At 39.2% G+C, this 14,369-nt stretch overlaps 1 protein-coding gene across 2 annotated transcripts in view; it reads right to left on the bottom strand.

Moving 5' to 3' along the window:
* LOC115188722 (sperm-associated antigen 17-like) overlaps positions 1 to 14,369 on the bottom strand; it is a 31,708-nt gene that overhangs the window by 10,191 nt on the left and 7,148 nt on the right. For both annotated transcript variants that reach the window (XM_029747473.1, XM_029747472.1), the window contains exons 12-14: positions 6,985 to 7,098; positions 6,724 to 6,871; positions 1,476 to 1,661 (exon numbers count right to left, since the gene is read on the bottom strand). In XM_029747473.1, coding sequence (XP_029603333.1) covers positions 1,476 to 1,661; positions 6,724 to 6,871; positions 6,985 to 7,098 — 448 coding nt within the window. The remainder of the gene's footprint in view (positions 1 to 1,475; positions 1,662 to 6,723; positions 6,872 to 6,984; positions 7,099 to 14,369) is intronic.

Below are 14,369 nucleotides of genomic sequence, written 5' to 3'. Positions count from 1 at the left end.
GATGACTCCTTGCTGTCCCCAGTCCACCTGGCCATGCTGCTGCTCCAGTTTCAACTGTTCTGCCTGCGGCTACGGAACCCTGACCTGTTCACCGGACGTGCTTGTTGCACCCTCGACAATTACTATGATTATTATTATTTGACCATGCTGGTCATTTACGAACATTTTAACATCTTGACCATGTTCTGTTATAATATCCACCCGGCACAGCCAGAAGAGGACTGGCCACCCCTCATAGCCTGGTTCCTCTCTAGGTTTCTTCCTAGGTTTTTGGCCTTTCTCAGGAGTTTTTCCTAGGGAGTTTTTCCCAGCCACCGTGCTTCTTTCACAAGCATTGCTTGCTGTTTGGGGTTTTAGGCTGGGTTTCTGTACAGCACTTTGAGATTTCAGCTGATGTACGAAGGGCTATATAAATAAATTTGATTTGATTTGATTTGATTTGGTAGTAGACTAGTCTGGATTCAGACCAACACATCTGGTAGTAGACTAGTCTGGATTCAGACCAACACATCTGGTAGTAGACTAGTCTGGATTCAGACCAACAGATCTGGTAGTAGACTAGTCTGGATTCAGACCAACACATCTGGTAGTAGACTAGTCTGGATTCAGACCAACACATCTGGTAGTAGACTAGTCTGGATTCAGACCAACAGATCTGGTAGTAGACTAGTCTGGATTCAGACCAACACATCTGGCAGTAGACTAGTCTGGATTCAGACCAACACATCTGGTAGTAGACTAGTCTGGATTCAGACCAACACATCTGGTAGTAGACTAGTCTGGATTCAGACCAACACATCTGGTAGTAGACTAGTCTGGATTCAGACCAACAGATCTGGTAGTAGACTAGTCTGGATTCAGACCAACACATCTGGTAGTAGACTAGTCTGGATTCAGACCAACACATCTGGTAGTAGACTAGTCTGGATTCAGACCAACACATCTGGTAGTAGACTAGTCTGGATTCAGACCAACAGATCTGGTAGTAGACTAGTCTGGATTCAGACCAACACATCTGGTAGTAGACTAGTCTGGATTCAGACCAACACATCTGGTAGTAGACTAGTCTGGATTCAGATCAATATGTGTCACATTCCTCTTTTGTTTTTATAGATACCACCAAAGTTTTGAACACGCGATTACATTTAAAATGGTTATTTGTTGCGTAATGACTGGGCTTCCAACAACAGATTTCACTTCAGTAACCTACAGGCTTTTTGAGGAGCTACTCTGCTGCTGTCTACAGGTGGTAGGATATTCATCTCCTCAAACTAGTCTCTGTATGCTGCGCGCCTGTGATAAATAAGATGCATGACAACTAATGAAAATACACAAGCGGCAATTAAATTCCACTAGATTATGCAAATTAACCTATAGACCGATAAGCATGACCGGTCAAATGTATTTTGGGCAGCTAACCGATTAACGGTTAAGCGTTAACATCCCTAGTGTCAGAGTTCATAGAAGGTCTGTACCTTGTGTCTTGTTGATGTGTCTGAGGTAGTTCTTGGTGAAGCAGACAGGGTCGTCCCAGGGCAGGCAGGTAGGTTGAGGGGAACCAGCAGAGGTCAGTAGACCCCCCTCCTCCAGCTGGGTCAGGGGCATGCTCTCAAACACAAACTGTCTGACCACTCTCTCCACCTCTGGCCAGCTCAGAGACTCTGTAGACACCCATCAGAACAACACAGGAGGTTGGTGGTAATTTAATTGGGGAGGACAGGCTCGTGGTAATGGCTGGAGCGTAATAGGTGGAATTCCATTTGCTTCGTTCCAGCCATTATTATGAGCCGTCCTCCCCTCAGAAGCCTCCACTGCAGAACACCACACACTTATGCTGAATCCCAAATCAACCCCTAGTCCCTCCTCCCTAGTCCCTCCTCCCTCATCCCTAGTCCCTCCTCCCACGTCCCTCATCACTAGACCCTCCTCCCTTATCCCTAATCCCTCATCCCTAGTCCCTCATCACTTTAGTCACTTTAGTAGATCTGATGCATTCTGATAGGTATAGAGCTATATGGTATAGAGCTTTATGGATAGGTATAGAGCTATATGGTATAGAGCTATATGGATAGGTATAGAGCTATATGGATAGGTACAGTATAGAGCTATATGGGGCTGCAGGTAGCCTAGTGGTTAGAGCGTTGGACTTATAACCGAAAGGTTGCAAGATCGAATCCACAAGCTGACAAGGTAAAATCTGTCGTTCTGCCCCTGAACAGAACAGTTATCCCACTGTTCCTAGGCCGTCATTGAAAATAAGAATTTGTTCTTAACTGACTTGCATAGTTAAATAAAGGTACAATCTATATTTTTTAATATGGATAGGTATAGAGCTATATGGTATAGAGCTATATGGATAGATATAGAGCTATATATATAGAGCTATATGGATGGTATAGAACTATATGGATGGTATAGAGCTATATGGATGAGTATAGAGCAATATGGATAGGTATAGAGCTATATGGATGGTATAGAGCTATATGGATGAGTATAGAGCTATATGGATAGGTATAGAGCTATATGGATAGGTATAGAGCTATATGGATAGGTATAGAGCTATATGGATAGGTATAGAGCTATATGGATGGTATAGAGCTATATGGATGAGTATAGAGCTATATGGATGGTATAGAACTATATGTAAAAAACTATATGGATGGTATAGAGCTATATGGATGGTATAGAGCTATATGGATGGTATAGAGCTATATGGATGGTATAGAGCTATATGGATAGGTATAGAGCTATATGGATAGGTATAGAGCTATATGGATGAGTATAGAGCTATATGGATGGTATAGAGCTATATGGATGGTATAGAGCTATATGGATAGGTATAGAGCTATATGGATAGGTATAGAGCTATATGGATTGTATAGAGCTATATGGATGAGTATAGAGCTATATGGATGGTATAGAACTATATGGATGGTATAGAACTATATGTATAAAACTATATGGATGGTATAGAGCTATATGGATAGGTATAGAGCTATATGAATAGGTATAGAGCTATATGGATGGTATAGAGCTATATGGATGGTATAGAGCTATATGGATGGTATAGAGCTATATGGATAGGTATAGAGCTATATGGATGAGTATAGAGCTATATGGATGGTATAGAGCTATATGGATGAGTATAGAGCTATATGGATGGTATAGAACTATATGGATGGTATAGAACTATATGTATAAAACTATATGGATGGTATAGAGCTATATGGATGGTATAGAGCTATATGGATAGGTATAGAGCTATATGGATAGGTATAGAGCTATATGAATAGGTATAGAGCTATATGGATGGTATAGAGCTATATGGATGGTATAGAGCTATATGGATGGTATAGAGCTATATGGATAGGTATAGAGCTATATGGATGGTATAGAGCTATATGGATGGTATAGAGCTATATGGATAGGTATAGAGCTATATGGATGAGTATAGAGCTATATGGATGGTATAGAGCTATATGGATGAGTATAGAGCTATATGGATGGTATAGAACTATATGGATGGTATAGAACTATATGTATAAAACTATATGGATGGTATAGAGCTATATGGATGGTATAGAGCTATATGGATGGTATAGAGCTATATGGATAGGTATAGAGCTATATGGATAGGTATAGAGCTATATGAATAGGTATAGAGCTATATGGATGGTATAGAGCTATATGGATGGTATAGAGCTATATGGATGGTATAGAGCTATATGGATAGGTATAGAGCTATATGGATGGTATAGAGCTATATGGATGGTATAGAGCTATATGGATGAGTATAGAGCTATATGGATGGTATAGAACTATATGGATGGTATAGAACTATATGTATAAAACTATATGGATGGTATAGAGCTATATGGATGGTATAGAGCTATATGGATGGTATAGAGCTATATGGATGGTATAGAGCTATATGGATGGTATAGAGCTATATGGATAGGTATAGAGCTATATGGATGAGTATAGAGCTATATGGATAGGTATAGAGCTATATGGATAGGCTATATGGATAGGCATAGAGCTATATAGATAGGTACAGTTGAAGTCTGAAGTTTACATACACCTTAGCCAAATACATTTAAACTCAGTTTTTCACAATTCCTGACATTTAATCCTAGCAAAAAATTCCCTGTCTTAGGTCAGTTTGGATCACCACTTTATTTTAAGAATGTGAAATGTCAGAATAAAAGTAGAGAGAATGATTTATTTCAGCTTTTATTTCTTTCATCACATTCACAGTGGGTCAGAAGTGTACATACACTCAATTAGTATTTGGTAGCATTGCCTTTAAATTGTTTAACTTGGGTCAAACGTTTCGGGTAGCCTTCCACAAGCTTCCCACAATAAGTTGGGTGAATTGTGGCCCATTCCTCCTGACAGAGCTGGTGTAACTGAGTCAGGTTTGTAGGCCTCCTTGCTCGCACACGCTTTCTCAGTTCTGCCCACAAATTTTCTATAGGATTGAGGTCAAGGCTTTGTGATGGCCACTCCAATACCTTGACTTTGTTGTCCTTAAGCCATTTTGCAAGCTTTAACTTCCTGACTGATGTCTTGAGATGTTGCTTCAATATATCCACATAATTTTCCATCTTCATGATGCCATCTATTTTATGAAGTGCACCAGTCCCTCCTGTAGCAAAGCACCCCCACAACATGATGCTGCCACCCCCGTGCTTCACGGTTGGGATGGTGTTCATCGGCTTGCAAGCCTCCCCCTTTTTCCTCCAAACATAACAATGGTCATTATGGCCAAACAGTTCTATTGTTGTTTCATCAGACCAGAGGACATTTCTCCAAAAAGTATGATCTTTGTCCCCATGTGCAGTTGCAAATCGTAGTCTGGCTTTTTTATGGCGGTTTTGGAGCAGTGGCTTCTTCCTTGCTGAGCGGCCTTTCAGGTTATGTCGATATAGGACTCGTTTTACTGTGGATATAGATACTTTTGTACCTGTTTCCTCCAGCATCTTCACAAGGTCATTTGCTGTTGTTCTGGGATTGATTTGCACTTTTCACACCAAAGTACGTTCATCTCTAGGAGACAGAACACGTCTCCTTCCTGAGCGGTATGACAGCTGCGTCGTCCCATGGTGTTTATACTTGCGTACTATTGTTTATACAGATGAATGTGGTACCTTCAGGCGTTTGGAAATTGCTCCCAAGGATGAACCAGACTTGTGGAGGTCTCACTTTTTTTTCTGAGGTCTTGGCTGATTTCTTTTGATTTTCCCATGATGTAAAGAGGCACTGAGTTTGAAGGTAGGCCTTGAAATACATCCACAGGTATACCTCCAATTGACTCAAATTATGTCAATTAGCCTATCAGAAGCTTCTAAAGCCATGACATCATTTACTGGAATGTTCCAAGCTGTTTAAAGGCACAGTCAACTTGGTGTATGTAAACTTCTGACCCACTGGAATTGTGGTACAGTGAATAATAAGTGAAATAATCTGTCTGTAAACAATTGTTGGAAAAATGACTTGTGTCATGCACAAAGTAGATGTCCTAACCGACTTGCCAAAACTATAGTCTGTTAACAAGAAATTTGTGGAGTGGTTGAAAACAAGTTTTAATGACTCCAACCTAAGTGTATGTAAACTTCCGACTTCAACTGTATACAGCTATATGGTATAGAGAGATATGTTGAAAACTTGATTCAGTCTAGGGGAAGGGGAAGTAATTACCATATTTTTTAAACCTATCAGATTCTTCAGATCTTCAGGAATGCCTAGAATAGGAGGTAGGGGTCTATCTGGAATTCAGCATTTCACTCTGCTGATCTAACAGAGCACCACATTGGTAGTGATAGTACAGTATGGAACCTCTCCTTCCTTATAAAGTAGCCCACAGCTCAGACTCTCCCAGACTATTTCTTCAGTCTAACTCCCCGTCTCGTCTAACTCTCCGTCTCCTCTCTCTAACATCATGGAGAATGTATTCATCCCACCAGCCAGTAGCAGTAGCGACCCACTGGGCACACACTGGTTGACTCAACGTTGTTTACACATGGTGGAATAGACGTTGAATTGACGTCTGTGCCCAGTGGGTCGTCTCATCCCCAGCCCAGAACCAACCAGCCAGGGTGATAATATAACAGCATCCCACCATCTGTTGGTCTTTAGTGGGACTGTGCTTTGTAATTACCTTGACTAAATACAGGATAGGCTGCAATAATAACACTATTCAGCACACCTGAGCCACAATGCAATCTGGCTATCACGCTAAATTGGTCTGCATAAAATTCCATAGGCCATAAAAAACGCAGAGAGCTGTGACTGAGTGTGTGTGTCTGTGTGGTGTGTGTGTGTGTGTGTATGTGTTTTGTATATGCATGTGTGTGTGTGTGGTGTGTGGCTGTGTGTGGTGTGGTGTGTGTGTGTGTGTGTGTGTGTGTGTGTGTGTGTGTGTGTGTGTGTGTGTGTGTGTGTGTGTGTGTGTGTGTGTGTGTGTGTGTGTGTGTGTGTGTGTGTGTGTGTGTGAGTGAGTGAGTGAGTGAGTGAGTGTGTGTGTGCATGGCTGTGTGTAAGTGTGTGTGCATGGCTGTGTGTGTGTGTGTGCATGGCTGTGTGTAAGTGTGTGTGTGCATGGCTGTGTGTGTGTGTGTGCATGGCTGTGTGTAAGTGTGTGTGTGTGTGTGTGTGTGTGTGTGTGTGTGTGTGTGTGTGTGTGTGTGTGTGTGTGTGTGTGTGTGTGTGTTCTCTCCTCACCGTCAGTGCAGTAGTGTGTGAGCTCCTGGATGCGGGCCAGTCTGGTTCTATTTCCACTCAGGGGGCGGACGGAGCGGAGAAGATTCCACACCGGAGTGTTTCTCATCATCTCTGTCTCTGTCTTCACCGCATCAAAGCTGTTATGGACCTGGCAGAATACAATACAACACATCCCTCATAGACCGCACCTGGAGGATACAGCTGCTGCTAATTAGAGAGTATGTGTGTGTGTGTGTGTGTGTGTGTGTGTGTGTCTCTCACAGGCAGGTGGTGCAGTCTCAGGGCTCTCTCGTCATGACAGTTGATCAGTAGAGGTCTCTGGTGTTCAGTCTTCTGCTGGGTGTTCTCCACAGCACCAAACGTCTCCCTCAACCTCTACCAATAAATACATCATACTCTATGTTATGCAGGTCTATACATTGATTGGACAAATCATTAGGGACACTATACTGATTGAAGTGGATTTAACAAGTGACATCAATAAGGGATCAAAGCTTTCACCTTGATTCCCCTGGTCAGTCTTTGTCATGGAAAGAGCAGGTGTTCTTAATGTTTTGTATATTCAGTGTATAATCTCTGTACTGAAAATATTAGCCTCAACTCAAGTCAATTTTAAGGTAGAGAATGACCAAATACACAGTAACAGATTGCAGGTATATTGTATGGTACAGTAATGAAACCATTCTATACTGGGGAAACAGTATAATAGGTATAGAGGGTCATGGTGTAGTCTACAGTAATGAAACCATTCTATACTGGGGAAACAGTATAATAGGTATAGAGAGTCATGGTGTAGTCTACAGTAATGAAACCATACTATACTGGGGAAACAGTATAATAGGTATAGAGAGTCATGGTGTAGTCTACAGTAATGAAACCATACTCTACTGGGGAAACAGTATAATAGGTATAGAGAGTCATGGTGTAGTCTACAGTAATGAAACCATACTATACTGGGGAAACAGTATAATAGGTATAGAGAGTCATGGTGTAGTCTACAGTAATGAAACCATACTATACTGGGGAAACAGTATAATAGGTATAGAGGGTCATGGTGTAGTCTACAGTAATGAAACCATACTATACTGGGGAAACAGTATAATAGGTATAGAGGGTCATGGTGTAGTCTACAGTAATGAAACCATACTATACTGGGGAAACAGTATAATAGGTATAGAGAGTCATGGTGTAATCTACAGTAATGAAACCATACTATACTGGGGAAACAGTATAATAGGTATAGAGGGTCATGGTGTAGTCTACAGTAATGAAACCATACTATACTGGGGAAACAGTATAATAGGTATAGAGGGTCATGGTGTAGTCTACAGTAATGAAACCATTCTATACTGGGGAAACAGTATAATAGGTATAGAGAGTCATGGTGTAGTCTACAGTAATGAAACCATACTATACTGGGGAAACAGTATAATAGGTATAGAGAGTCATGGTGTAGTCTACAGTAATGAAACCATACTATACTGGGGAAACAGTATAATAGGTATAGAGAGTCATGGTGTAGTCTACAGTAATGAAACCATACTATACTGGGGAAACAGTATAATAGGTATAGAGAGTCATGGTGTAGTCTACAGTAATGAAACCATACTATACTGGGGAAACAGTATAATAGGTATAGAGGGTCATGGTGTAGTCTACAGTAATGAAACCATACTATACTGGGGAAACAGTATAATAGGTATAGAGGGTCATGGTGTAGTCTACAGTAATGAAACCATACTATACTGGGGAAACAGTATAATAGGTATAGAGAGTCATGGTGTAATCTACAGTAATGAAACCATACTATACTGGGGAAACAGTATAATAGGTATAGAGGGTCATGGTGTAGTCTACAGTAATGAAACCATACTATACTGGGGAAACAGTATAATAGGTATAGAGGGTCATGGTGTAGTCTACAGTAATGAAACCATTCTATACTGGGAAAACAGTATAATAGGTATAGAGAGTCATGGTGTAGTCTACAGTAATGAAACCATACTATACTGGGGAAACAGTATAAAGGTATAGAGAGTCATGGTGTAGTCTACAGTAATGAAACCATACTATACTGGGGAAACAGTATAATAGGTATAGAGAGTCATGGTGTAGTCTACAGTAATGAAACCATACTATACTGGGGAAACAGTATAATAGGTATAGAGAGTCATGGTGTAGTCTACAGTAATGAAACCATACTATACTGGGGAAACAGTATAATAGGTATAGAGAGTCATGGTGTAGTCTACAGTAATGAAACCATACTATACTGGGGAAACAGTATAATAGGTATAGAGAGTCATGGTGTAGTCTACAGTAATGAAACCATACTATACTGGGGAAACAGTATAATAGGTATAGAGAGTCATGGTGTAGTCTACAGTAATGAAACCATACTATACTGGGGAAACAGTATAATAGGTATAGAGAGTCATGGTGTAGTCTACAGTAATGAAACCATACTATACTGGGGAAACAGTATAATAGGTATAGAGAGTCATGGTGTAGTCTACAGTAATGAAACCATACTATACTGGGGAAACAGTATAATAGGTATAGAGAGTCATGGTGTAGTCTACAGTAATGAAACCATACTATACTGGGGAAACAGTATAATAGGTATAGAGAGTCATGGTGTAGTCTACAGTAATGAAACCATACTATACTGGGGAAACAGTATAATAGGTATAGAGAGTCATGGTGTAGTCTACAGTAATGAAACCATACTATACTGGGGAAACAGTATAATAGGTATAGAGAGTCATGGTGTAGTCTACAGTAATGAAACCATACTATACTGGGGAAACAGTATAATAGGTATAGAGAGTCATGGTGTAGTCTACAGTAATGAAACCATACTATACTGGGGAAACAGTATAATAGGTATAGAGAGTCATGGTGTAGTCTACAGTAATGAAACCATACTATACTGGGGAAACAGTATAATAGGTATAGAGAGTCATGGTGTAGTCTACAGTAATGAAACCATACTATACTGGGGAAACAGTATAATAGGTATAGAGAGTCATGGTGTAGTCTACAGTAATGAAACCATACTATACTGGGGAAACAGTATAATAGGTATAGAGAGTCATGGTGTAGTCTACAGTAATGAAACCATACTATACTGGGGAAACAGTATAATAGGTATAGAGAGTCATGGTGTAGTCTACAGTAATGAAACCATACTATACTGGGGAAACAGTATAATAGGTATAGAGAGTCATGGTGTAGTCTACAGTAATGAAACCATACTATACTGGGGAAACAGTATAATAGGTATAGAGAGTCATGGTGTAGTCTACAGTAATGAAACCATACTATACTGGGGAAACAGTATAATAGGTATAGAGAGTCATGGTGTAGTCTACAGTAATGAAACCATACTATACTGGGGAAACAGTATAATAGGTATAGAGAGTCATGGTGTAGTCTACAGTAATGAAACCATACTATACTGGGGAAACAGTATAATAGGTATAGAGAGTCATGGTGTAGTCTACAGTAATGAAACCATACTATACTGGGGAAACAGTATAATAGGTATAGAGGGTCATGGTGTAGTCTACAGTAATGAAACCATACTATACTGGGGAAACAGTATAATAGGTATAGAGAGTCATGGTGTAGTCTACAGTAATGAAACCATACTATACTGGGGAAACAGTATAATAGGTATAGAGAGTCATGGTGTAGTCTACAGTAATGAAACCATACTATACTGGGGAAACAGTATAATAGGTATAGAGAGTCATGGTGTAGTCTACAGTAATGAAACTATACTATACTGGGGAAACAGTATAATAGGTATAGAGGGTCATGGTGTAGTCTACAGTAATGAAACCATACTATACTGGGGAAACAGTATAATAGGTATAGAGGGTCATGGTGTAGTCTACAGTAATGAAACCATACTATACTGGGGAAACAGTATAATAGGTATAGAGAGTCATGGTGTAGTCTACAGTAATGAAACCATACTATACTGGGGAAACAGTATAATAGGTATAGAGGGTCATGGTGTAGTCTACAGTAATGAAACCATACTATACTGGGGAAACAGTATAATAGGTATAGAGAGTCATGGTGTAGTCTACAGTAATGAAACCATACTATACTGGGGAAACAGTATAATAGGTATAGAGAGTCATGGTGTAGTCTACAGTAATGAAACTATACTATACTGGGGAAACAGTATAATAGGTATAGAGAGTCATGGTGTAATCTACAGTAATGAAACCATACTATACTGGGGAAACAGTATAATAGGTATAGAGAGTCATGGTGTAGTCTACAGTAATGAAACCATACTATACTGGGGAAACAGTATAATAGGTATAGAGAGTCATGGTGTAGTCTACAGTAATGAAACCATACTATACTGGGGAAACAGTATAATAGGTATAGAGGGTCATGGTGTAGTCTACAGTAATGAAACCATACTATACTGGGGAAACAGTATAATAGGTATAGAGAGTCATGGTGTAGTCTACAGTAATGAAACCATACTATACTGGGGAAACAGTATAATAGGTATAGAGAGTCATGGTGTAGTCTACAGTAATGAAACCATACTATACTGGGGAAACAGTATAATAGGTATAGAGAGTCATGGTGTAGTCTACAGTAATGAAACTATACTATACTGGGGAAACAGTATAATAGGTATAGAGAGTCATGGTGTAGTCTACAGTAATGAAACCATACTATACTGGGGAAACAGTATAATAGGTATAGAGGGTCATGGTGTAGTCTACAGTAATGAAACCATACTATACTGGGGAAACAGTATAATAGGTATAGAGAGTCATGGTGTAGTCTACAGTAATGAAACCATACTATACTGGGGAAACAGTATAATAGGTATAGAGGGTCATGGTGTAGTCTACAGTAATGAAACCATACTATACTGGGGAAACAGTATAATAGGTATAGAGAGTCATGGTGTAGTCTACAGTAATGAAACCATACTATACTGGGGAAACAGTATAATAGGTATAGAGGGTCATGGTGTAGTCTACAGTAATGAAACCATACTATACTGGGGAAACAGTATAATAGGTATAGAGAGTCATGGTGTAGTCTACAGTAATGAAACCATTCTATACTGGGGAAACAGTATAATAGGTATAGAGAGTCATGGTGTAGTCTACAGTAATGAAACCATACTATACTGGGGAAACAGTATAATAGGTATAGAGAGTCATGGTGTAGTCTACAGTAATGAAACCATACTATACTGGGGAAACAGTATAATAGGTATAGAGAGTCATGGTGTAGTCTACAGTAATGAAACCATACTATACTGGGGAAACAGTATAATAGGTATAGAGAGTCATGGTGTAGTCTACAGTAATGAAACCATACTATACTGGGGAAACAGTATAATAGGTATAGAGAGTCATGGTGTAGTCTACAGTAATGAAACCATACTATACTGGGGAAACAGTATAATAGGTATAGAGAGTCATGGTGTAGTCTACAGTAATGAAACCATACTATACTGGGGAAACAGTATAATAGGTATAGAGAGTCATGGTGTAGTCTACAGTAATGAAACCATACTATACTGGGGAAACAGTATAATAGGTATAGAGAGTCATGGTGTAGTCTACAGTAATGAAACCATACTATACTGGGGAAACAGTATAATAGGTATAGAGAGTCATGGTGTAGTCTACAGTAATGAAACCATACTATACTGGGGAAACAGTATAATAGGTATAGAGAGTCATGGTGTAGTCTACAGTAATGAAACCATACTATACTGGGGAAACAGTATAATAGGTATAGAGAGTCATGGTGTAGTCTACAGTAATGAAACCATACTATACTGGGGAAACAGTATAATAGGTATAGAGAGTCATGGTGTAGTCTACAGTAATGAAACCATACTATACTGGGGAAACAGTATAATAGGTATAGAGAGTCATGGTGTAGTCTACAGTAATGAAACCATACTATACTGGGGAAACAGTATAATAGGTATAGAGAGTCATGGTGTAGTCTACAGTAATGAAACCATACTATACTGGGGAAACAGTATAATAGGTATAGAGAGTCATGGTGTAGTCTACAGTAATGAAACCATACTATACTGGGGAAACAGTATAATAGGTATAGAGAGTCATGGTGTAGTCTACAGTAATGAAACCATACTATACTGGGGAAACAGTATAATAGGTATAGAGAGTCATGGTGTAGTCTACAGTAATGAAACCATACTATACTGGGGAAACAGTATAATAGGTATAGAGAGTCATGGTGTAATCTACAGTAATGAAACCATACTATACTGGGGAAACAGTATAATAGGTATAGAGAGTCATGGTGTAGTCTACAGTAATGAAACCATACTATACTGGGGAAACAGTATAATAGGTATAGAGAGTCATGGTGTAGTCTACAGTAATGAAACCATACTATACTGGGGAAACAGTATAATAGGTATAGAGAGTCATGGTGTAGTCTACAGTAATGAAACCATACTATACTGGGGAAACAGTATAATAGGTATAGAGGGTCATGGTGTAGTCTACAGTAATGAAACCATACTATACTGGGGAAACAGTATAATAGGTATAGAGAGTCATGGTGTAGTCTACAGTAATGAAACCATACTATACTGGGGAAACAGTATAATAGGTATAGAGAGTCATGGTGTAGTCTACAGTAATGAAACCATACTATACTGGGGAAACAGTATAATAGGTATAGAGAGTCATGGTGTAGTCTACAGTAATGAAACTATACTATACTGGGGAAACAGTATAATAGGTATAGAGAGTCATGGTGTAGTCTACAGTAATGAAACCATACTATACTGGGGAAACAGTATAATAGGTATAGAGGGTCATGGTGTAGTCTACAGTAATGAAACCATTCTATACTGGGGAAACAGTATAATAGGTATAGAGAGTCATGGTGTAGTCTACAGTAATGAAACCATACTATACTGGGGAAACAGTATAATAGGTATAGAGGGTCATGGTGTAGTCTACAGTAATGAAACCATACTATACTGGGGAAACAGTATAATAGGTATAGAGAGTCATGGTGTAATCTACAGTAATGAAACCATACTATACTGGGGAAACAGTATAATAGGTATAGAGGGTCATGGTGTAGTCTACAGTAATGAAACCATACTATACTGGGGAAACAGTATAATAGGTATAGAGAGTCATGGTGTAGTCTACAGTAATGAAACCATACTATACTGGGGAAACAGTATAATAGGTATAGAGAGTCATGGTGTAGTCTACAGTAATGAAACCATACTATACTGGGGAAACAGTATAATAGGTATAGAGAGTCATGGTGTAGTCTACAGTAATGAAACCATACTATACTGGGGAAACAGTATAATAGGTATAGAGAGTCATGGTGTAGTCTACAGTAATGAAACCATACTATACTGGGGAAACAGTATAATAGGTATAGAGAGTCATGGTGTAGTCTACAGTAATGAAACCATACTATACTGGGGAAACAGTATAATAGGTATAGAGAGTCATGGTGTAGTCTACAGTAATGAAACCATACTATACTGGGGAAACAGTATAATAGGTATAGAGAGTCATGGTGTAGTCTACAGTAATGAAACCATACTATACTGGGGAAACAGTATAATAGGTATAGAG

Source organism: Salmo trutta, unplaced genomic scaffold, assembly GCF_901001165.1.
Source record: "Salmo trutta unplaced genomic scaffold, fSalTru1.1, whole genome shotgun sequence".
In the NCBI taxonomy this organism is placed as follows: Eukaryota; Metazoa; Chordata; class Actinopteri; order Salmoniformes; family Salmonidae; genus Salmo; species Salmo trutta.
This window is presented reverse-complemented; position numbering and strand designations above follow the sequence as displayed.